The 24,881-nt window shown below is 47.9% G+C and overlaps 1 protein-coding gene across 2 annotated transcripts in view; it reads right to left on the bottom strand.

The window, feature by feature from the left end:
* Positions 1–24,881, bottom strand: part of UPRT (uracil phosphoribosyltransferase homolog) — a 183,882-nt gene that overhangs the window by 56,755 nt on the left and 102,246 nt on the right. Inside the window, exons 6-7 of one of the 2 annotated variants that reach the window (XR_011274137.1) lie at positions 17,302–17,400; positions 16,700–16,932 (exon numbers count right to left, since the gene is read on the bottom strand). Coding sequence is in view for 1 of the 2 variants with exons in the window: in XM_069612581.1 (XP_069468682.1) it covers positions 17,302–17,400 (99 nt within the window). In the remaining variant the exon portion in view is untranslated. The remainder of the gene's footprint in view (positions 1–16,699; positions 16,933–17,301; positions 17,401–24,881) is intronic. The other variant, XM_069612581.1, reaches the window with a different exon arrangement.

Below are 24,881 nucleotides of genomic sequence, written 5' to 3'. Positions count from 1 at the left end.
AGGAGCTTCTGATGAAGATAAGGGCGTGCCAGCCCTCTTTCTAGTGTTGGTCACCACTAGGGAATCTGGTTTAAGATGTCCCTTTATATACAGAGGGTCAGACTGGGCTGCCCGGAAAATCTTTTCAATTCTGGGGTTGACAGCTCTGGTGAGGTTAGGATTCACCAGGGAAGGATCTATTCTTCGTTGGATGGATTTGAGGATAGGGATGGTCTGAGCGACCGGTCTTCTCTCTCCTACAAACTCCTCCGCGAAGTCCCTTTCCTCCTGTACACCGTGGGTGTCGATGTGGAAGTGTTCCGCTGCTCGAGCGAGAACCTCGTTAAGGAGGGGCTGGTTATCAACTGGAGAGTCAGTAACTGGGGCTTCGCTTTGTACTGGGGAATCTACTCTGTAAATTTCCTGCTCATCTTCTCCCTCCTCCAGGTCCTCATCCTCTGCATAGTAATCTGTCCCGGTTTGTTCTTCCATAATTGCAAACTCCTGGTCCTCTTCAGGGAAAACTTGTCCCTGATAACTGGGGAGTGGAGTAGAATATGGAGTGGAGTAAGGCTGAACCTCGAAGGGTTCAGGTCTTTCGACCCGGGGCTTTTTACTTAGCGGGATAGGATCGGAGGAGCCTGAGGGTGTGGCCCCTTGAGGGTTATATGAAAGAAAGTGTTCTGGGTTCTTATCATAAAAATCAGCCAAGGAAGACATCCTAGACATAACCCTGTCTATGTCTTCACTGGACCATTCCCTGGAACAGGGTATTACTTTAGCAGGTGATTTATTTTCAAGGGTAGACTTGTGTTTGCTTGTCTGCTTAGGCTTTACAGGGGTGGAAGGCTGTGCTTTCCGCTGTTTCCCCCCTTCTCCGTGCGTGGAAAAATGTTTTCCCTGTCCCTTGGGGGCCCCAGAGACTTTCGACGCCTGGCGTCGAGGGTCTGGAAAGGTATCTGTGTGCTTCGGGCGTGGGGCCTCACTGGTGTTAACCGCGGTCTCGGTATCTTGGAGCGCGGCCTGGGGGTGGAAGTCGTCTTCGTCTCCCGACGATCGAACTTCCGTTAGTGTGTGTAGCGAGGCACTCTTGGCAAGAGTGGATGATTGCCTTGCGTCGTGAGGCGATCTCGATCGAGAGCGCCCAGAGGACACCGAGTCGGACCGTTCTTTTTGTGCCTCTTTCCGGGAAGTCGACGTCGTCGAGGTCCGGTTGGTCTTAGTGTGTTTAGTGTGTGTTAGGTGTGTAGCGCTTGCGTCGCCGGGGGTCTTCCCCATAGCCGCCTTGCCGGACGACCTTCCGAGGTCGGGGACCTGCGCTCGTCGGCTGTCTTTCGACGCCGTAATGCCCTCGCCGTCCGAAAGTACGGCGTCGCTGCCATCGCTGAAGGCGCCCTCCGCTGCCATGGCCTCCTGCCTGGCGTGGTGGGCCCAACGCTTTGTCGAACGGTCCTTAAGTGTCTTAGGTTTAAACCTACTACACGCTCTGCAGTTCGCTTCGGGGTGATCCCTCGGCAAGCAGAGATTGCACGTGGCGTGCCTGTCGACCCAAGGGTATTTGCGATTGCACTTGGGGCAGAATTGAAAAGGGGTACCCTCCATACGCACCTTAAGGCAGCGGGCTGCTAAGTGTAGGAATATATATAAATGTAACTATATATCAAGAGTGAAGAGTATGTACCACCCCCCACTCTCCCTACTTGTAAGGGCCGAGGCCAGCGGCCTACTAGGCCCGGGCCGAGGCCAGCGGCCTACCGAGGCCCAGATCCGTCGTGCAGCAGTCGACGGTCGATGACTTCTCCAGCCGTCGTCGAGGTTGAGGGTCGACGTTGGGGTGGGGAAGGGAATGAATAAGAATTAAAATTATAATAACAGCAAAAGTATGGCTAAGGCCAGGGAACTCCGCAAGATGCTTCCGACCAGTATGGCGGAAAAAAACAATCTGAGGATCCTACACGCGTGAGGGATCTTGGGTACAGTGGACGTCACACTAGGGATAGTATTACTGGCACGCCTGTGTCGACGCCCATTTTCGACTTTCGAAAAACAAACTGTAATACTCCGCAGCTTCCACTAGATGTCGGCCTATGCACAGCATGTGATCTAAGCAGATTCCACAAGCCTCAGAAATATATATATATATATAACCACCACAATACATCTATGAACTAAGCACCGCGCTGCGCAAGGTTTGGCAGCGTTTCCATGTGTCCCAGCCAGAAGACGGACCACGGTAAATCTGACAGCAAATACAGTCCACGGAGCAAAATGAGGCAGCACTTGAGGGCCTCTTTCAGGCCTGCTTTGGAATTACTCTCCAGGCGGCAACTGGTAGCAGTACCCAGACATACACAACACCATAACATTGTACACAAGGTAAAGCTCTGTAGTTTGCCAGTGATTGCTTAATGTGAAGTTTACATATCGATGTTAGCTTATTTGGTTATTTAAAAATTGTACCGAGGGGCCCATTTCAAAGCGCTATCAGGGAAGACGGGAAGGGGTGAGGAGAAAACGGAAAAAGGAAGACGTGCCTTTCAAAAGGTTCGGTTGGCGGATGATGCCCAAATCGCTCCTTGAAGCTACTAAAACCGCCTTGTATTTGACTTTATGGGGTTTTTGAAGAAGGATAATCTGATCTGACACTGCTGTTCCGATATTTATTGATTGGGTGCTCAATACAGTGCGATATCAGGTCGCTTATGGCTGTGGCATTTACTAGGTAATAAGGGCTGAGCAGTAAGGGTTGGGTGCTGTTGGTTTGACGGATTTTGGAGAGTCCACTGAGGGAATGGACGAGTTGGAAGCCAATTTTAGATTTTGGGGTTGGGCAAGACCAAAGAAGGCACTGTAGCTCTGAAAAATGCAGAAGGAATTATGGTGTATGTGGCAGGCGGGTGGCTGTCTGGGCCTGTGGGAGGGGGGGCCCCCGGCACTCCAGGCCGGCAGTGTGTATAAGGTAGGAAAATATATTAAAGATTGTAATTTGTAGGTCATTTTCTTAAGCGACGTTAAACATTTCATGGTTTTTAAAGCTGAATTTGTCACTTTTACTTAGAACATTTTGCAGTAATGTACCTTCAATGCATTCGGTCATTTTCAACTAGCCCTTTGTCATACCTGCCCATCATTTATACTTGTACAAGATTAGAAAACAAATGAAGTTCCACGCAAAAGGAATTCGTCACATTTCATTATTGTGCAAACAAAAGGAACTTTAGAGCGTCACACATTTGTAAATGCAATTATTCAAAACCGAGCATTTAGGGAGCACCAGAATTGCCAAACATTTTATATTCAACAAATATTTCAGTGATGATGATTTAAGAATCAAATCCTTTAGAGCATGTAAAGAACACTAGGCCTGGTGCTCATTTCATTTGACAGTCACTCCTTCGTCCTAGCAGTAAAAGATCTGCTAACCAGGATTCATATTTAGTCCTTTGGAGATTCTTAACATTTGATGTGGGGTGCGGGACAGACAGCATCTCATTTTCTTAAGTGCTCATAGATTCTCAAAGCATTGCTGAAAACTTGCCCATTTGTATATCCAAAAGTTCAAGTGCTCATGACTGGGGAGCGGAGGGAGTACCAATAGAGAAGCAGATTTTGAAGATGGCTGAGGCTCCGTCCTTGCTAGTCCTGGTATAAGTAGGCGGACGTGTATCTGCACTAGATGCCATTTGGCAGCAATTATGCATTATTCGTTATTTTAACATGTGGTTAAATGATCCAACAAACATTTCAAGCTGTACAAGTCATCCTCTAACGCTTGCTCTTTTCTAAGATATGAAGATATTGTATTCTGTCATCAACCTATTGTAGTATTAAACATTATGATCAATAAATTGACTTTAAAATAGTCGTATTAACGAAAATGGTTCAAAACACACATTTCAATTACTATAGCTTGTGAATGTTGACTATGGCAGGGTTAAAGTGGAACGTTTATTGACACCGATATTGCACTCATTTGTCCATCTATCATTGAAGATCTACTTTGCGAGATCATGAACTTATTTAAAACATACATTTTTTTAATCCAGATATGATTAAAACATGGTTTAAATGCACTAATTTTATCTAACATCTCTTTGGGGGCTACTTGCAATCCTCTCATAGAAGGGTTGGGCTTGCACACTGTGCTTGCTCATACAGCTAAATATGGGTCCACTTTGAAAAAATGTCCAGGGCCACCTTTGGTTCCCAGTCCAGCCCTCAATCCCACAAAGCATGAAGCTTCCTGAAGAGGGAGGGTGGGGGTTTGCGGGACACCAGAGAATGCTCCAGGTAGCTGGAGAAACCACAGAAAACCGTGGGAGACCCAAAACAGAACCGGAGAGCAGCTGCCAGCATCCTGCAGGTATTAGGGTAGCTAGGCCGGGGAAACCCAGAGAATGCCCAAAGCGCTAAATGAAATAAGGACTGACATTTGTAAATAATTGTCGACGCACAGCAGCATAGAAAAGGGGGTTTGGGTCAACACTGGGAAAAACACATCCCAAGGAGAATTAAGAGGAAATACAAAGAACTTTGCATTTACAGTTTACATTCACAGACCTTGGGGCAGGGGTGTAAATCAAGACTGTGGCATCAGACACATAAGATAAAGAGAAGAGTGAGTTTGACCAAGCAAAGGGGGGTCTGGGACCCCCCACTGGGGAGGTGCAGCCCGACCAGTGACAAAGAGAAATACCAACCTTACATGCACAAGTGACACTCAGACCTTGGCAGGAGATTAAAACAAAGCTGTGGGAAGCCAAACCAGGGAGAAGGACGGTGAGAACAAGATCGTCGAATACCCCACTTGGCAAGAGAGTGGACCAAGAAGTGGGTATTGAGAAAACTGGGTCAGCAACGCTCAACAAAGTCTGGGAGAGAGAGCCAGGCTATTGTTCCTCGTTGCAGTACCCTGGGAACTGGGTCTGCTCACAAAGGGCCTGGAACCCTCAGGGCGACCTGGAATTGTAGCAGTGCCTGGGAGGCAGGTCTGCCAAACATGGATAAGGACATATCTAGAGCATTGAAGACAGAGATCCCTTTGGATAAAGCTGGAAAGACTCTGGAGAAAGGGAAGCAACCCCTTGAGTCTTGTGGAACTTGGTTTGCTTTTCTACACTTTAGGAACTTTTGTTTTGAACTGCAAAGCTGGGCGGCAGGTCAGCAGCCAGAAGATATTTCCCTTCTCGCATTATATTAAATGTAGCTTGTACGGGATAGGTTAGGATTTGGACACAGGACAGCAAACTTTATTTTGTACATTCTGACAGTTTAATTAGCTTGTTTTGTTGAGGCAGGGAAACCCCTCTTAAATGTAGGGTTAGTTAGGATTTCCTCCAACCCTCCCAGCCCCATTTTGTTAATAGACGTCTTTGCCAATCAACATGCCACTCATGTTCACCTCTTATTCCTAGACCCTCACTATATGCATATTAATTATACACAAACACACATGCACGTACCAAGAACACTTTTTGGCACATGCATGTGTGTTCGGCGCTCAATGAGTCCTTTGCAGTGATCACAGACTTGAACCCCGAATAAGAGGTTAGGGCTTGTTTGGACTCCTGCTCATTAAATGGTTGCTTACTGTACCTGATCAAGTCAAAAGGAGTATAGACCGGAGAGGTAATCCTGGGAACCAGCAATGCATCTCAGGGTACTGTGACGATTCACAAGGAGTCGTCACTTCTCCCAAGAGGAGCCCTTTCCCATGTGGCTAGGGAGGTGCGGCCGCTACCCAATGGGGAGGAACTCCCCCCCTGGGGACAAGGACAATCGCCTGGGGTACAGCCATTTGAATGCTGTCACTCCCCAACATTCCCTAGTGCGCCTCTCTGGTCAGAATCACTTTATCAAAAGCAAACCGTATGTATTGATGCATCATAGGAGACAAAGCCAAAAGTACTAGGTGGAGCTGGCTCCAAGGAGGCATGTGGAGTGAGCCGTTAACAGCGACAAGGGACTTTTACAATCCGCATGGGAGGAATTTGATACAATGTATAAAAAGGAACAAAGGACTACCAAGTGTGTCAAGCCCAGCCATGTCAAACTATGCCCAGTCTGGCAGCAGAAGTCGAGGCGAGCCAGTGCGAGAGTACGAGGTGTTGCGAATAGACTAGCGGGAAGAGGACAATGGTGAAGTGCCGTGGGAATCCTTCACAGGTTCTGCGTGAGAGTACCCAGGCCGAAGACTGAGCAGGAGAGCGCAGCTGCAGAACAGACTGAAGTAGTACCGCACAGCAGACAGAGCAACAGAAATGATCCATTAGAGCCCGAGAGAAGACCTGCGATCCCACACAAGGTAACGGGAGTTAAGTGAGACCCGGAGGGGACACAGGGCATAAGGGAAGCTGGTTCACAAAGCTCTTGCTCACTTCAGTAGTGGGAAGCCCGCTACTGGCTATAACCAGGAGGGGTCTGGGACCCGAAAGCAAATATTGAGAACATTACGAGGAAATCTTCCTCGTCAAAGGGGAAAAGAGAAAACTACTGAACATCAGACAAGGGTCCGAGACCCTAACAAGATTTGGGACTTTGGTAGCAATAATCCAGAGTGGCAAAGTGTACTCCAAGCAATACCAGGAAAAGGGAGGCATTTCTCTTGGTCCTAAACTGAGAGTTGTGCTGGAGACACCATGGGAAGAAAGTCATTCCCCCTGGTGTTATTGGAAAATGTACAGATATACACCAGGAGACATGAGCCATTCTCCTGGATGTGAAATTATATGACAATTGTGTAAGAACCTGCAAGCCAGGGAACGGGAGTCATTCCCCCCTCGCAGTTTTTGTTGCAAGTGAACATTCTGGTGAATATCTGAGAAGTAGGAGAACAGAGCCATTCTCTTGAAGGAACTTTGTTTAAGTTTTAGTGTGAGGGATCGAAGTAGGCTTTGACACATGACTGTGGAGATTAATTTGATGGACATTCAGATGGACCCTTTAGTATTAGTTTTGAGGCAGGGACACCCCTCTTAAAAAGGATAGCCTGGGTTTTTTTTATTTATTTATTTATTTATTTTTTAGACACAAATACAAGTCTATAGCCACCACATAACACCTTTATGGCAACTTCCTTCTTCGCTACCTTTACAGTACCACGACTGCATAAGTGATTTCATGCCAGTTTGCTGGACAAGGAAGGCCCTGGGCGACATTAAGAAGGTGTACGTGGTCATGTCTAAAGCTGCCTTTGTACTGCCTCATGGATCAGACTTTTGGCTAATTGGAAGGCAGACTTTGTACTCTGACTGCAGAACACATGCACACAAAGAACAAACTACTGCAAAAATAGCAGAGTGCAAAAATACCATAAACAATAACAAATCGGGGATATTATCACCCATCAGTGCCAGGGTAGTAGTAGAAGAATTAATAGTGGCATCCTTATTTACAGGCGGTACAGGGCAAAAAGAGGTGTGGAGGCAGCATTGGGAATACGTATATATTTCCTTAATCCATCTCCATCCTTTCTGCAAGGAGCTGCAGACTGAAACCCCTGCAGCAAATTAAGAGAACTGCAAGCCCCCTTAGCACTACTGAGTTCTCGTCACCTGTGGCAAAGGCAAGCAAGGAACAGGAGCGGCTCATCTGCAGTCCAAAGCGCAGAGAGATATCGAGGCTTTAGTGAAGAGTCCACAGGGAGCTTGAAGACATAACAAGAATTATGAAATCCAGGTCAAATCAGGAAACCCAATCTCTGGCAGAAAATAATGATGCCTTAGGCTAGCATGGAGGTAGGCAGGAAACCTTGATTTGAAACAATAGCAGAGGGAGCGATTGTGAAGGACCCCCTTCTAGAGGAAGTCATCTGTGTGTCTCCCATCACAGATCAATCTAGCTTACAGAGAATTGCAGGTATGAAATAAGTGACTTCTTGCCTCTATGATGTGGGAGGGAGGAGCAATTGAAAGGATTGACCAGGTCTGTGACTTCTTAGATCTTGGAAGGGGATTATCTGGTTAGTGTTTTGTCATGATCCCATTTACACCTGTGCTTATGGCATACAAATGTTTGCCAGATTCAGTGCATGGTGCGAGACTCTGCAGTTTTAATAAAGTTACTCACCATAGTGACTACCTTACTCCTAGTCCATAGTCCGCTTTCCTTCATACTTTTGGGGCATTTCGTCCCATGGGTTGGGACCGAGCACTTTTATAAAAAAGCATCAAATTGAAAATGTGGAGGCGGGCGTATGGAGGAAAGGGGACTATGGAGTAAGGTAGTCAATACGGTATGTAACTTTATTATACTGCTACGTCCAATCCCCTTTCCTCCATACTTTAGGGAGATTACCAAGCACTACGGGTGGATGGAACTCCTTTATTGAAAGAGGTTTCTATGAAAATCCTGCCTGAACTGAGCATCGGCCCCGGAGCTCAGAACTAGGCAGTAATGTTTCACAAAAGCTGATAGGGAAACCCATGTAGCTGCTTTGGCAATGGTTTCCCAGGGAACATATTTTTCGAAGGCAATGGCAGCTGCCTTGCCCTGCACAAGATGGGCATGAATCCGCCTCAGAGACTGAAGGCCCTGAACGGCATAAGCCTCAGAGATAGAGGAAGCAATCCATAGGGAGATAGCTGCTTTCGAGGCTGGCTTTCCTTCCGGGTCTCCGAAGGTCACCAAGAGCTGGGAAGAGCTCCGAAGATTAGATGTTCTGTTCAAATAAAACTTAAGAGCTCGCCTTACATCCAAATTATGTAGAACCGACTCGGCATCTGAAGCCGGTTCTGGGAAGAAGACTGGCAAGGAAATAGACTGATTCAAATGGAGATCGGATATCCCCTTCGGAAGGAAAGAAGGATTGATCCGGAGGACAAACTTATCCTTACGAAAGGTGAGGAATGGGCGCTCTGACAAGGCCTGAAGTTCGCTTACACGCCTTGCAATCACCGCAATCAGAAAGGCCATTTTCCATGAAATTATTTCAAGTCTGCCAGGTTTATGACGGAGCAGTAAGGACCACATTCAGATCCCACCTGGGATGCGGGTTACGAGCAGGTGGCTATAGATGCAAAAGACCTGCAAAACGCGGTTTAATTACAAGCAAGCAGCAATAGCCGACAAGTAAGTCCTACAGGACAAGACATGCATGCCCAAAGCTGCCAGATGAGAAATGAAAGACGGGACCGTATCGATGACAGCTTCAATGGGGTCCAGCTTTTTAGCTAGAACACCAGTGACAAAAACGGGGCCATTTACTCCTATACCGAGACCTGGTCGAAGGTTTTCTAGCCGCTTGGATAATACGCATATCATCAGCGGACAGATTGAAAACTCTAAAGATTTGAACTCGGGCACCAGGCCGCCAAGCTGAATGATTGTGGGGAGGGGTGCAACATCTGCTGATCACTCTGGTGAAGCAGGTCGGGAATCAGAAGCCTGATCGGTGAGCAGACTGACAGCTGCTGAAGCTCTGAAATCCAGAATCTTGCTGGCCACCACAGGGCTATGAACAGGAGAGTGCAATTCAACATGTTCCTGAGCTTGCATAGCGCCCGGTGAATCAGAGGAAGAGGCGGGAAGGCGTAAGCCCTCATGTTGTGCCACGGAATCTCGAGAGCATCCCCCAGGGATGAAGCTCCGAGCCCATTCCTGGAAGCATAAAGAGGAAGTTTCTTATTCAATGACGTCGCAAAGAGGTCCACTTCTGGAGTGCCCCAATGGTGAAAAAGTTCAGAGAAGATCTCTGTGTTCAGCTCCCATTCGTAGCTGACCACCGCTCGCCAGCTGAGAGAGTCTGCCGTTACATTCAGCTGGCCCGGAAAGTGTACCGCCAACAGCCAAACACAATGCTGAATGGCCCACTCCCAAATCTGAATGGCTAGATATACAAGGTGAGGTGACCTGGTACCCCCCTGCTTGTTGACAGAACATGGATACCGCATTGTCCGTGCGGTTGCGGATCACCTTGTTCACAATCCCTGGCTTGAAAGATTTGAGCACCAGGAAAAAAAAATAAAAAAAAAAACAAAATCGCCAAAAGTTTCAGATAATTTATGTTGAATTGTCTGTCCTGCGGCGAACACAGGTCGAAAACCTGAAGATTATCCATCGTCGTGGCCCACCCGATAAGGGAGGAGTCGGTCGTAATGGTCACCTGAGGGAAGGGCTCCTGAAAGGGCGCACGCACCAACATATTGTTGGAGGAAGACCACCAAAGAAGATCCGTCCTCATGTAGGGTGGAACCGGGATCATTTCGGGGTCTGGGTCCACCGCCTGGAGGCAGGAGCTTCAAAGAGCCAACTGTATAAGTTGCATCTTGAGACTTGCCAGAGGGAGGGCAAGCATGCACGAGGTCATGAGGCCCAGAAGCCTCTGGAACCACCAGGCGGACATGTTTTCCGACTGAATGAAGACCTGACACATGGTTAACAGATCCGCCATCCTGTCCATCGTCAAGTACACCCTGCAGTCGATAGTGTTCCAATGGAAACCCAGGAGTATCAGGTCCTGAGAGATCATCATGGAGGATTTCTGCCAGTTCACCAACAGCCCAAGACAGAACAGGAGCTGAAGGAGAGACTAAAAAATTGCCCGAAGCTTTCACTGGACAAGGACTACGCAGAAGCCAATCGTTCAAATATGGATACACATGAATACCCTGTAGCCTTAAAAAAGCTGCAATGACTGACATCTTTGTGAAGACACGCGGCGCAGAGCCGAGACCAAAAGGGAGCACTCAAAACTAATAGTGCTCCTCTCCCAGAGAGAACCGCAGATATTTCCGATGCGGCCTCCAAATCAGGATATGCATTATAAGCATCCTGAAGGTCCACAACACTGAGCCAGTCGCCCTTCTGAAGAGAGGACTTTATTTGGCAGGACGTAATCATCTTGAATTTCTCTTGGGGAAGAGAAAGGTTGAACTGGGAAAGGTCTAGAATGGCGCGCAGGCCAGCCTGGTTGGGTTTTGCCACCGTGAACAGACAAGAGTAGAAGCCCTCCCCTCGTTCCCCTAGGGGAACAGATTCTATCGCTCTGAGATCTAGATGTTTTTGGACCTCGGCCTTGAGGGAGGGTGTCCCAGACTGCTGAAAGGGAGGATTGAAGGGTGGGGTAGAGGGGGGGAGGGGCAGGCGTAAGCCTGCCCGAGCGATGCACAAAACCCACCGGTCGTCGGTGACCGTTTGCCACGTCTCGAGACGAGACGAGACGAGATGAGACGAGATTCGTCCTCCCACCGGAGTCTCGTGGGAGCGCCAAAAAATATCATTTTGCAGACTTTTAGGCGGAGAGACTACCTGTCCCTGAAGCGGAGGCTGAAGACCCAGGGGAAAAAACGACCTTGTTGCCGTCTCCAGCGGGAGTTACCTCTCAGCGGGTCAAACTTACGAGGCCTGTGGTCCTGGAACCCTCTGAAACCTGAAGAGGACCGAGGCTGGAAATCAGATCTCCGAGCGTTGACTGGGGCCTTCACTAGCACCGACAGAGACTTGGCAGTTTGCGTTCTGGCCTTGGTCTTGGTGAGCTCGTCATCAGTCGTAGAATGAAACAGCTCTTTGCCATCAAAAGGCAGGTCCAGAACTATCTCGGACCTCCTTCGAAAACTTGGTTGCATGAAGCCAAACTTGACGAGAGATGTCCACCCCCAGCATGAGGCCTCGAGCAGAAGTGTCGCCATGGTGCGCAACAGCCTCCAGCATATCCTGCGCCAAGATCTTGGCGTCTGACAGACCGCCCTTGAAGTCTTCCAATTTGTCTGCCGGAATGAACTCTTGGAAGTCAGCCAAATCTCTCCAGTTTCATATTTGCCGCTGCTAAAATGAGCTCTGTGTTAGCCTGACGCAACTGCAGCGCCGAGTTAGCAAAACTCTTCTTGCCCAAGGAATCGAGCAATTTGTCCTCCTTGGACAGAACCTGGACCGCAGCTGCGGAAGTCGCAGAAGCCGGCTTAGATTGCAGAGTGGCAGCCGCTACCACTGTCGGGGACGGAAGCGGACATGACGCCAAGCCTACTCCCTCGGAGGTGTGAAGCCTATAACGGGCGTCAATTCTTTTATGTGTAGCCTGGTGTGGGGCTCATCCCAGACCTTGCGGGTCTCGGCAAGGACATTGCTCTGGAGGAACAGGCTGGTGCGCTTCTGTTGAGACAAGGTCAGTGCCCCCGATAGCACCCCTTCCTGCAGAGCAGGTGCCTCGGGGACTTGTCTGTCCAGGAGTGACATGTCCAGTACCCGGTCGTGAAATACTCTGACTGAGCGGGGCTGGTCTTCACTATCCTGATCTGCCAAGGGGTCGTCTAAAGCATCCGAGTCCCCCGACTGCGATGCGACCGGCGTCAGATTGACATCACGCTCTGCTGAGGACTTGTCCACAGGTGACAAGGGAGGCAGAGGCGGAAGAGCCAGAGGAGACCCGGGAGGCAGAGGAGGTGCTGCCGCCGGAGCAACAGGTGCCGTGACAGGAACTGTCGGGGCAGGCAATGGAGTGAGGGCAGATTTCTCTAAAGAGGCCCTTAAAGTACTCTCTCATGGGATCAGAGTGCATTAGACTGAAATGTCCCAAAAAAGGCATCCTCTGCCAAGACCTTAGGTGCTGGAGTGGGCAGAGGCCTCTCATGAGGATCATAACCCCACAAATGCAGTGAAGAGGGCTGCCAAGAGCGCCCGCCACCCACCGGCTCTACATAGACCAATGGGCCAGATGTAGGAGGAAGCAAGAGCGAATGTGGTAGTGGCATCCGAGCACACCAGTCATAGGAAGGGCAGGAACAGGTTGACACTGTCGCGTGGAAAAGGTTGTCCACCAAAAAGAAGATTCCCAGCACCCGCTGACGATAGCGTGGGTGTGAGGGAAAAATCCAAAATGGCCACCGTAGACCACGCGGGAACGCCCGCCATTTTGTGAACATCTGAGGAGAACTGCGTCACATACGATGAGGCAGTTCACTCCACAGACTGGTCAGGGGACTTGACTGAGATTTTAGCCTTGACACAAGGAACCTCAGCAGAGCCGGTACTACGGGGCCTTGAAGGTTTACTGGACATAGTGTCTCTTAAATTAGCCTCCAAAGGAGGAACCTCAACAAAGCCGGTAACAGAGGTGTTGTCGACAACCTCTCCCTGTGCACCCTGCACAGAACTGGTAACACTGCGAGTGCGGGAAAGATGTGGAATCCACCTCACAGACAAGACCTTAACAGGCCTCTCAGTTCTGTTGGTACACACCTTAGCCTCGTGAAGAGGTACCTCGGAATAGAGTCCGGTCTTAATAGCTCCCCCGAGAGGGGCCTCGAACCGTGGTTCGGTACAGAAAGCCTCAGAGGCCTCAGGGCGCACCCCGGTGTCTGCTCCGGAAGCTCCTAACAAGGAGACCTCGGAGCGAACTCCGGTACCCAATGCCTCAGCAAGACTAGGCTGGCTATTAAAACCTGATCGGTGAACCTTGGATCGTGATCTGCGAAGGACCTGCAGGCCCCTTGCGGAAACCGCAGAGAAAACCCTGGTATGCCTATTAGGCCTGAGAGGCACCTCAGGGATAACCCCTGTAGTAGAGCTTATGAAGCCCCTCCCGGACATGGAGGACCCCGGGAAGGAGTCACCCCGGCCGGGGTGGCCTGAAAAGTAAAGAACTTACCGGGCGTCTCTTCTTTCCGTCAATGAAGAGTTGGAAATGCGATGGAATAACCTTCTGGAAGATTTCCTTCCACCTACGAAGACGACGCTGAAGTGCCCGGACCGAAAGGGCGTCACAGAAGAAACACGAGTTCCAACGGTGATCCGGTCCCAGACACCGCAATCAGACAGAATGGGGATCCGCCCTAGTGAAGCGACGCTCGTAAGAGGAACAAGTGTAAAATCCCAGATGCTCCGGCATAGACGGAGGACAACACGACCGCAGAACTGGAGCAGGAGAGAAGGACAAGGGGAAAGAAAAAAGGTCTTCCCGGTGATGCTAGTAAATCCAGCCACGACCGCGCGGAGAAAAGGACTGAAGGGCGTTGCGGAGCTAAGGAGGGCGGGGTTACGGCCGTGTGCGGTACCCCGCGTAAAAAGAGAAGGACACATTTTCAATTTGATGCTTTTTTACAAACGTGCTCCGGTCCCGTCCCACAGGACGGAATGTCCCAGAAGTATGGAGGAAAGGGGACAGAACGTAAGAGTAAAAGCTACTCGCGCAGTGGCAACCTTAGCAGTGGCAGACGGCTTTTTGAACCCTATTCGTAGACATTCATATACATGACAAACCAATGGGAAAATGGGAAATGGCCTACTTGGTGGTGGCATTGCTCTTACAAGGCTCAGCAAACTAGTTTAAAAACAGATTGTCCATTTAATATGCCCTAGACCAGCGGTATTCAAACTGTGGGCAGCGGCCGCATCCCTGGGGGGCCGTGAGAGGCCAGCATGAAATAAAAAATAAAAACTAAGATTTTTTTTTTTTTTTTAGATTGAAGAAATGGCAGGGGCGGCTCACATGGTCTGGCAGAAGCATGAAACGGTCTCAGACCCCACTGAAGATGTGCCCCGCAGTTGTAAATGGATATTCATTCCTTCAGTCACAGACTGTTTGAACAGTGCCCAAGGGGGTGCTTTGTGTTAAAAAGTAAATTGTGATATTTAAAGAATATTTATTCAGCAACAATGGTCAAAATTACTAACTACTCAATTGTCAAAATCTAACTGCATAGTGAAGTAACTCAAACTGGCCCACATTGGCCAAAAAGGTGGGCCATTTTAAATGGCCCATACTAGCATTTTGAATTTTTGATACATGCATTGCCCTATTGCCCTATAGGCCAGTCCGACCCTGGCGGCTCATCCATAGTGTCGAGGGGGCGCCCACCCAGTGGTCCCAAACCCATTATGGAGGAGCCAGCCCAGTGAACAATGAGCACTCCCTCATCTGCTTTTTTCAGCTGCGGGAGTGCTCCTGGGCTGGCTGAACTGTCAAAGAGAAACACCATTTCCCTTTGACAGTTCTGTTCAGTGCCCCAGCCGCACATGCTCACTGAGCCATGCAAGGCCGGGGCGTTTTGCTTCGCCAGCATTGTATAGCTCATTGGAAATGCTGGATGGGGCACTGCATGTCTATGTGCGAGGGTGAGCTCCTGGGCCTCCTCGCGCATACGGACAGAGCAGCCTGGAGCGGGGCGTTTCAGCACGCATACGCAGGCCCCTGCAGAAGGTACATTTATGTTCATTATTCTTTATTTAAACATCTTTATGGATGCATGTATGCTTGTGTTATGAGTGAGTGTAGGGTGATGGATGCTTGTGTGAATGATAGAGTGGTTGCTGTATGAATGTGTGTTAGTTTGTTTTGGTCCGTTGAGCTGATTTTGGCAAGTGGTGGATAGAGGGGGAAGGAGGGCTGTACAACAAAGGCATTTTAAAAATGCCTAAATGCCTTTGTTGCACAATCCACCTACCCACCTGCCAAAATCAGCTCTCCTTCCGAGGCACTGTGGAGCCCAGGGAACAGGGATGGTATTTTTATACTGGATTTCTATCATAGATGTCCAGTCAAAAATACCAGGCTTTCCCCCTTGGCACCCCAATGCCTTGCATATACACATAATCATGTTGATTGTGTTAGGTCGAGTGGGGCCCAGGGTCCAGGGATGGAATTTTTGGTCATGCCTGCCCCCTGGCCCTCCAGCACCAATTGCAAACTGTTTGGCTATTTACCCATTTCTTTTTTTAAAGTACGCTCTACAATGCAACTTTTTTTTTTTAAATCATGGGAGAAACCCCCCCACCCACCTGATCGCCCCTGGATTGGTTCAGGCTCCCTCACTGCTCTCGGTCGCTTATGCATTTTTGGGGGAAATAGTTATGCCCCTCCACTTCAAAAATTCACCAGCCACCACTGGCCCTCGGATTGTGTTGGGAATGGGATGGGGGAGCCCAGGGACTGTGGTGGGAGCAGGAGGGGCAGGAACCATGGGATAGTGGTAGGAGAAGGGTGGGGAAAGCCCATGATGTGTGATGGGGTGGGGAGAGCCCATGGACTGGGTAGGAGTGGGATGAGGGAACCCAACGACTGATGGGAGCAGGTGGGGGAGCCCAGGGACTATACTGGGAGTAGGGTGTGGCGACAGCACGCAATAGTGGTGACAGCCCGGGAGGATAGCTCAGCGGCAACATGCTCGCCTTGGAAGCAAGACAACACGAAGCAACACAGGTTCAATCCCCGGGTCCGCGCTTAGAAAGCTCTGGGTATTAAGCGTGTTCTAAATAACCTATCATATCATACATACTATCCATTTGGCATTTTTTGGGGGAGTCCCGGCCTGCCCAAATTTTGCTCCGGGGGGCCCCGGCCTAAAAGTTTGAAGACCACTGCCTTGGACCATGAGATGCGCAAAAGGCATGATGGTGAAACTGCTGTCTCAAAAGGATAAGGAGGGAACGAAAACACAGCAAGAGGAATTTGATAGTTATTTTTAACTCTTGAACATAAAAAAGGGGCTACCACAGAACACCTGCAGCGTGCCCAGGTGGCACGTAGACATGACAGTAGTCCGACAGATTGTTTTCAAAATCATGAGCTGCAAGGGGCAAGACTGCTCAGGTTCAAAAGCTGCAGCAAGAAGAACACCAGTTTCAATTCCCAAGACAAAAGCACATAAGTCTTTGCAGGGAAAGGAGTTGAACTGCTTTTTCAATAACCAGCATGACATCAAAGGCTCAGATGTGCACATATAGGGTGAAATATTCCTGAATAGTGCAACCAATTTAAAAAAAAAAGGTAGACTCTAAAAACAATTACCAGAGAGCACAACAGGTCGAGACCTTTAGCACAGCAACTACTGGAAAATACTTTCTGCATCGAAGAATAAAAGAGCCTCAACGAAAAGGCCTGCTGGTGACAGCAACACACCAAGAACATCTTGAGAGCAGTCCCAATCTTGGTAGCTCAGATTCTTGATAACCAGTATGGCTAGGCTTGGATGGAATCTGTCTCCCAGCCCGCGACAGAAGATCGCTCCTTCAGAAGGATACCTGGAAATAAGAAAAATACAGGCATTTCCTACAGAGGCGGGCAACTCAAAATCAAAGGACCAGAAGCAAAGCGAGCCGTTAACTAGTCCTTGACCGAAACTACAAGAGATTCGGTAGGAATCTCCAACCATTAACAAGCAGAATGGCCTAGTTTAGCTCTTTTCAATTGGAACTCCACTATGGCCTATTTTACAGCAGTACATTCCCCCCTTCAAATGTGGATGTTAACATGCAGGTATTAAATCATTTACAGTCATTCCACATCACACAAACATTTTTTCAAAATGGCACACTGGTCTCTTAGAATTATAGCGAGAGTACACTGATCAGTGCATTTCACTAGCCAAACAAGGAGACCTAGGAACTTACCGTGTGGGGTAGAGAACAGACTGAGTAGGATGATAAAGCTGGCCTGGACTCCATGTTCAATTAACACTTTTACAGCCTCAATAACTGTATTCCCAGTACCTAATGAAGTGGGAAAGCACAGGCATTAATATTGATGTATTTGCTTTTACTCTACAGGTTAGTCAAGGCTTTTTATACATGCCATCCCCATGTATTTGTATAGTTTCAGTGACCAAGGGAAAATTAGAACTACCTTACAATTAAAGTTTGGAATCCTGGCTGTGAAAATTAGAATTTTATGAAGGAGCCCCAACTCCGGCCAATTCTACATGGCTAAAATGATTGCGTCTCTAAATAAAATTACCACCAAAGCTGAATTAAAAGCAATGCAATACCTATTTAGTTTTAGCTATTAGGTGGCGCTGAAAGCGCTACCAATAAAGCCAAAACTATTTTCATTAACATAAGAGCTTGAAATAGGGGCTTTGAATGTAGGTTTGTAATTCTTTTCAATGCAGGTTGACATATGAGGATGGATATATGTAGTTTAGCTCTGTGTCCCCCCCATTTAATGCCCATTGCCAAGTGAAATCTTTAGGCTTTACCTCCCATTTCCACCCATTTTCCCTCCAACCACACCACCTGTTGAACTCTTTGGCTCAATTTCTACTGTGTGCTGAATTTGTCAGCCATTTTACTTCAAAAATGGCGGCCGCCATCTGTTAATGTTATTTGATAGTTATTTGACGCTTTTAAAAATATTTATTGAATCTTTTAATTTATGCTACATATTCAAATGCATTTGGTTTTCAAAATAAAGGTTACTGTTAAAAGATACGGGTTTCATTAAAATGGCTATCAAATTGTCCATGGACTGGCTTGGAGGTGTGGGTACCTAGTGTTTTCTGCTGTAAGTAGTACTTGATTGTATCTCCAGATACTCATATCAGTATGATGTGAACTCTAGTCTGCGTTTGTTTTCCCCTAGGTAGCCATTTTATTTCAGCATTATTACTGCATGCAGAGTTGTTCAAGTAACCCAGCTCTTCTTGGGGACAAGCAGAAGCCAAGCACTCAACAATTTTGCTTTCAACGCCCCACAGGGATTGTGCAGCGAGGAGAACGATTGTACATCTACAGAGGTTATTTTTAAAAGTCCGATTCCCGCTTCCTCCTAACATCAAGCAGAATAGGCGAGAACAGAAAGAAAACGAACATATTAACGTTTATAGTGTTCGTTCCCATCATTTTCAGATTTGGTCGCTTTTAAAACTTCTGGCTCCTGGAGAGAATGCAATGAGCGCTTAACTTGCTTAGTTATCGGACTGGCTTTTTATTGCCAATGAGTTCTGACTGAGCAGGCCTCGAATGTCCGCCAGCTGAAAGCTACTTTGTATTTATATGAAATGGTCTACTTCGCAGATCAAAATATTGATCAAGTCTCAATGCTACTACGCAAGTTACCTGCGTTCCTTTAGTCTGCGTTTAGTTTAACAGTGGTTGCAAACCCGACCAATGATTTTAAATGGCATCGCTGTTCATACAAACAGCACTGATAATGTGTAATATGGAAGCTATCGGACAGTCGGAGAAATTAAACACGCTCTGGTGTGTGCGTAGGTTGTGCTATGTCTGTTTATGCGTGCAAGTCTTCGTACCACACATATCCCATGTTGTCGAGAAACATGTTCCACAGAGATTGCGTTGATAAAAATGAAATGGATGGGCTTTTTTTTTTACACAGGTTATGTGCGCGTTTTCACAAATACGCAAGACAAAACCCAAGAGGTACAATGCAAAACCAACGTGGTGGGCGAGGGAGTTCATTTTGAAGTCCTTAACAAAACATACTTGTCCCGACTGTACAGCATTAGATTTAGAATCGTATATAGCTCACATTCTCCCTTTTCAGTGTTCTGGTGACACGGTCTTGGTTGAAGCTGGCTTTACCAGAGTTCCACAATCATCCAAACGGTAAACCTGCTGTGCTTTATACTGAGCTTAGTCTGTTTTCACTGTTCACAATTTCGCAGGACCAAGGCAATTGAACGATTTGCCGCTGATCAATTTGTTTGACCAAAATGACTGCCACAATTATATAGCAAGATGTCTCCACGAGCCAAACATTTAACAATTAGAATAGCAAAGCAGACACTTCCTATATGTAGCAAAGTAGACCCTGTTGGTTTTTTCCTGGCCTGTGAAGCCTAGCATTAAAAATACTGTGGGCCAGGAAATGGCGAACCACAAGAACACCACCACCCCCTCACAGTCCACCAGCTCGGGTGAGGTGTGCTCAGCAACCTGCAATGAAAAGGTTAGTACAGGAGATGCACACAATGCCGAGTTCCTGGATGTTAATGAGGCACAGTACAACGGTGGGGAGTTTTAGTGCCCTCACAGGCTTTTATATAAAATAAAATGCAAAGGTTAAACATAACTGATATCTTCAATTCAACCCCCTGCCCCAATCTATAGTCCCATTCCATGTTTGATGATGCATTAATATGGGTAGGGGACACCCATTGCTCAAACCCCTATGCACATTAACATTATGCAGGTTAACAATGACTTCACTCCGAGCATCCGGTTACTACATCCGCCTCACATTCCACATTTACTTTAACACTGACACTGAACCACCATGGCAGCTGCAGTCTGCCCTCATGAACTAACCCACAGTCCTCATTGGTCAGTCCCAAAACAAAGTCAGTAAATGACAGTACCTTCTGCTGGTGCCGTCCCTGTCCTTCTGCACACATGAACACAAACCCCCGCTCTGCCGCAGATGGCTTTCACAGGGCATATTGGTGGCTTTGGCAGCCCTGGTATCCATATGTGCTCTTACTGCCTTCATGGTGGTGAACACGTGCAAATTCCTCCCCTAGGACTTTGGGACCCCCCGTTTTCATATTGGGCTCTGGGAGCCCAATATGCTGGGGCTTATAAACCCATATTTCCTATGTGGTGGTGAAAATGCTGAGTAGAACCCCAACTGTTAGTCCTGAGCCCACACACTCCCTGCTAGAAGGTGCCGGATTAAATTTCCTCCATGGCGGTGTGTACACACTGTCCTAGGGCTGAGAGCCCTCGGTTTATTTTTCCTCTGTGGAGGTGTGAGCCTTCGATGGGCAAAGCAAGCGTCCAGCCGAGGCACTCCGCGATGTGTCCCCGCCGCTTAAGACATTGCGGCTGGTGCTCCAAGTAAGTTCTGCTTCCTCCTGCTCTCCCCGGGGAGAGCAGATTGCCGCCAGGCCCCCCGGCAGTGCTGGTGTCGCTGAGGTCTTTTATTCACCACTCGCCCCGCGAGGCCAGGGCGGGCAGACTTTCCCTGGCACGGCCATGCTCTTCACCCAGGCCGCACTGCGCACACGGCCCGGGTCTTTGCCTACCTCTGGCCTGCCCAGGTTGGCCACTGGGCGGGCTGTAGCCAACAGGCCACTCTCCGTTTTGGGTTGCGGCAACACGTGTCCCATGGTGTTATTTTCAGCCAGGCCACACCGCCCGGGACTTTCTCTTCTGCTGGCCCGCCCGGGTTGGCCACTAGGCGGGCCATTGCCTCCCAGGACATGCTCTTGCTTGGGATCCGGCCTGTACACGCTGCCCCGGGCGCGCAAGTTTTCATTCATCCAGGCGCTCCCCGCGTGTGGCCTGGACCGTTTCCTCTCCCTTTGCTGGGCTGCAGCTGACAGACGCAGTCCGGCTCAGCAAGGTCAGGGAGCCCTGGAGGCTGCTCGAGGAAGTGACCCTTCATGCAACGTTAATCTTTTTTTCCTTTCTTTGTCCCCTGTCCTGCTTTCTTGTTGCTTTCTTTTCACTCCCTCCTTCAATCAATTGTCACTTTTCAACGGTTCTTCTCCTTCTCCCAGGTGAGTCCAGTCCATGTCTGTTGGTTGGCAGGGGAGACCTGCCATTGTCCTCCAGTGTTCCATGTGTCCCCCATGGTGGGGAACATGGTACAGTCAGGTAAGTCAGTCTATATAAAACACATACATTTAATAAAAGCTTTAAACAAACTCCTAATGTGCCTTGTCTTTATTTATATACTCCTCGTATACGCATAACCCCTTTAGCCAACAGGGCCCATAGGAGTCGGGGGCTACATATATAGTAGAAAAACAGTGATTGCTTCTGCCTTCATCTAAACGCACTTTAAAGTTTTACTAAACTAAAACACGTCCGTTGTCCCGTTCATGAACCGCCACGATATTTTAGCTAAAAATAAATAGCACTGCCAGCTCTCAATACTGCCGAACCCAGCGCCTGCTTCTTATTTTGGCCACAGGATAATATTACTCCCCTGAAAGGCCCATCTTGCGGATGCATTCATTATGAAGTGTGCTCGCTTCCTAATAACTTAAAGGATAGTTCCGGGACTTTTTTTTTTATTGTCCCTACGGTTCGGCCATGTGTTTTTAAGCATAACTCGGTAGATCGTAGAAAACTTTCCTATGGACCTTACCCGACTTTTCGTCCATTAACGCACTCGAAATCAGCCGCCATTTTCTGATAATCCTATCATTTCCCCCCATCGCCCTGGCTCACCTGCTTTTGCGGCACTAAATCAAATCCCCCGCCCCTGAGCCTGACATCAGCAGACGCGTACCGCCCATTTCCCAACGCCAAAGCACGTTTCGTGTCAACAATCGCTGCGCCTCAGCTAATGACGTGTCGCCATGGAAATGGCAGGACGCCTCTTTCCTCAATAAGTATAAACACACCGTTTCACAACACACAGCAGCAGATTTTCGATTCCATTACTCTCTCTGTGTTACTTTGAGTATTCTGTGACTCGTTTCTGTGCTCTGGTCAGCTACCTTCGCCGCTTCTCGGCCTTGTGAACACCTGTACCATCTCTGTAAATTATTTTACTTTCTTTACCACACAATGGCTACAATAATGCCGTATATGTACGAGCCCGAGTACACCGAGGAAGAACTACTGGAAAGGCAAGCACGCGAAAACGATGGGGATTCGGACGGCAGTTGGGAGGACCAGTCAACGGATGAAGAGCCTGGACCATGTCGCATGGACGGCGTCTCCACCTGGTGCACGTGCAATCGGTGCGAGCTAATGCCAACTGAGGAGGAGAACTGCTGCTGCCGAGAAAACTCGGGATGCCTGGCCTACATTTCGGAAGGCGAGCCAAGTCCGCAATGCATCACCGAGCTGCCAGAGTTCAGGGAAGCCTGCCTCTCACGGACCGTGTTGAGGATGATGATGGTGCTTATGCACGAACTTTGCGGCACTGTTCGTCCGCGTAATCCGAGTAACGAGTAAGTATACTCTGGTTGTGATGTCAGTGATGCCACTACTATTTCATGGTCGTCTCATCATTCGAATGCATGTAAATTGGTTCCATGTTGTGCATTTTCTAGATAGAATTTTTTTCAAAGCAGAATGACATTTTTTACCTGAATCGACAGTGATAAGAAAGTTGTCATTTTAATACAGTTTGCATCTTTCATTTTCACAGGTGGTACATGCTGGTGGCCTATCGTTGCTTCACTTGGTGGCTTCACGGGAGGCTCGGACACCGCGTTCGGAGAGTAATACCTGCCTGTGCGGTACTTGCCATTAGACAACATTTCCCCAGCGACAGTGGACAATACCGCGGATTTTCCCTGGATGTGCTGCAACCGCAACTTTACAATGTGTAATGTTTATTATTTATGTTCAATTGAAATTAAGATCTAAAATAAAACCCAACATATATTTTAACAATGGTTGTTTTGATTTTTTAAATGAATCTAGTGTGTCTCCATTGAATAGTCTTCCTGCCTGCTGCTGACTAACTGCCTAGGCATCCAGGGTCTCCAGGGTGAACTGCACCCATATATTCTCCTGGGAGGGTGAGGTATTTATAAACTCACCCCCCTGCCTTCCATGCACTAGATCCTGCAGCCTGCCTCTTACATGCAGTTAGATGGCCTCTCCTTGGTGAGGCCCTGCGGCAAACGAGTTGTCTGCACGACCACCGCCCCAATCCACCCCCCGCCCTATCAAAGGCAGTTCGCACCGGGGTACTTGTGCTGGCAAGTGGAGCTGTCAGGGAGCGATAAAGGCCAAGAGGTGCCAAAGACCATGTACACTTCAAAGTGGTCTATAGAGCATGGGTTGTTGTTCCCATGTCTACCTCCAGACCCCGTGTCTCCTGCCAAGCATCCCCCCTCACGCTGGACGGCCCCCTGCAAACCGCATAATGCCACGACATATACACGTCATTCATTCACAAACACACCCCTGTTTCGAATTCTTTATAACCCACTTCATATTTCTAATGAGAACTTCTTTGCGCTTTGCTAGTCAACCCGTGCAGGTGCTGGTTATCTGCTCTTCGTCTCTGTGAACTTCCGTGACCACTTCGAGGAAACTCGTCAGTTTGCAACCTGTGAACTGCTCCCTGTTCTACGACAAGAAACTACTCTGATCCCGGAATCTAACTGTTTGTTCGTCAAGGTAAGGCCATGTACCATAATCATTTTGCGTCCAATTTCTTTTCGTTCAAGACAGTACATGCAAGGAACTAGTCACATGTTCTGAGTTTAGTCAAATTATTTTTCTATTTTTTTTAAAGTTATTCAAATACTTATCTGCATGTGAATAACGTGTATAGTTCCAAGAACCAAAACGAACCTTGCATTGAGCCTTTTATGTGTCATTTAATTTTTTAACACATTGGTATTCATAGAGAATTGTTGATCTTTACTTTTCAGAACTTTCCACAATGCCTGCCTGTTCCATTGGCGGTTGCCCTTCGAAGACCCATAATAAATCTGAAGGTACTATAATGCATGTTTTCCCTAAGACAATAGATCAGATAAGAGAATGGGTCCGATATTGCGGATATCCACCGTCTGAGCTTGAAAGTAGAGTCCTAGAAGTCTTTGCGGACAAGAGGGGTGATCGATACCGCATCTGCAGCAGGCACTTTAGCTCTGACATGTACTCCACATCATTGCTAATAAAGAAGAACACACCGCGAGCGAAGCGAAAATTGCTCTCAACCGCTATTCCCACTCTATTCGTCCACATCCCTCCACTGGTGAGTCAAGTTTACGTATTTATCTCTCGGCCTTGCGGTAGTGTGTAGCATTAGCTAACAATAATTTCCCCATTTATGTATCCACTCAATATGAAGGCGGAAGATTCTCCATCCGTGTCGTTATTGCAGTCATCAGCCACTTCAAGCGCCTATCGGGTAATCTTACTTGGCTATTCTGCCACTGACTTGTTTTAGGCATGTAAATCAATAGTTTTAATTTATCGTGTAATTATTTTACCTAATGGTACACCCTTGTACTCGTCCTCTAGTCTTTGTTTTCAGTTATAATTATTGTTATCCAAAATAATGCAAGTACTGTCTTTCAGGGAGATGCTGAGGAGTCCAACGTATTGACGACTACCGTTGATGACACTCAGATGCTCGAGGTACGTTTCAGGACAGTTCCATCGATGGAGATCATCAGATCTTGCATTCTTGTAGCGTGATTGTTACACACAATGTTTCTTTCGTTTTTAGCCATTGATATGTCCTTCTGTCGTCGCCCTCCTATGTGTCTTCTTTTTTCAATATTGTGTTCATTACTAATGAAAGTCCT

The sequence above is a fragment of the Ambystoma mexicanum genome, chromosome 5p (assembly GCF_040938575.1).
Source record: "Ambystoma mexicanum isolate Mex_15411 chromosome 5p, UKY_AmexF1_1, whole genome shotgun sequence".
Classification (NCBI taxonomy): Eukaryota; Metazoa; Chordata; class Amphibia; order Caudata; family Ambystomatidae; genus Ambystoma; species Ambystoma mexicanum.
The sequence above is the reverse complement of the archived record's forward strand: the minus strand, read 5'-3'. Positions and strand labels throughout refer to the sequence as shown.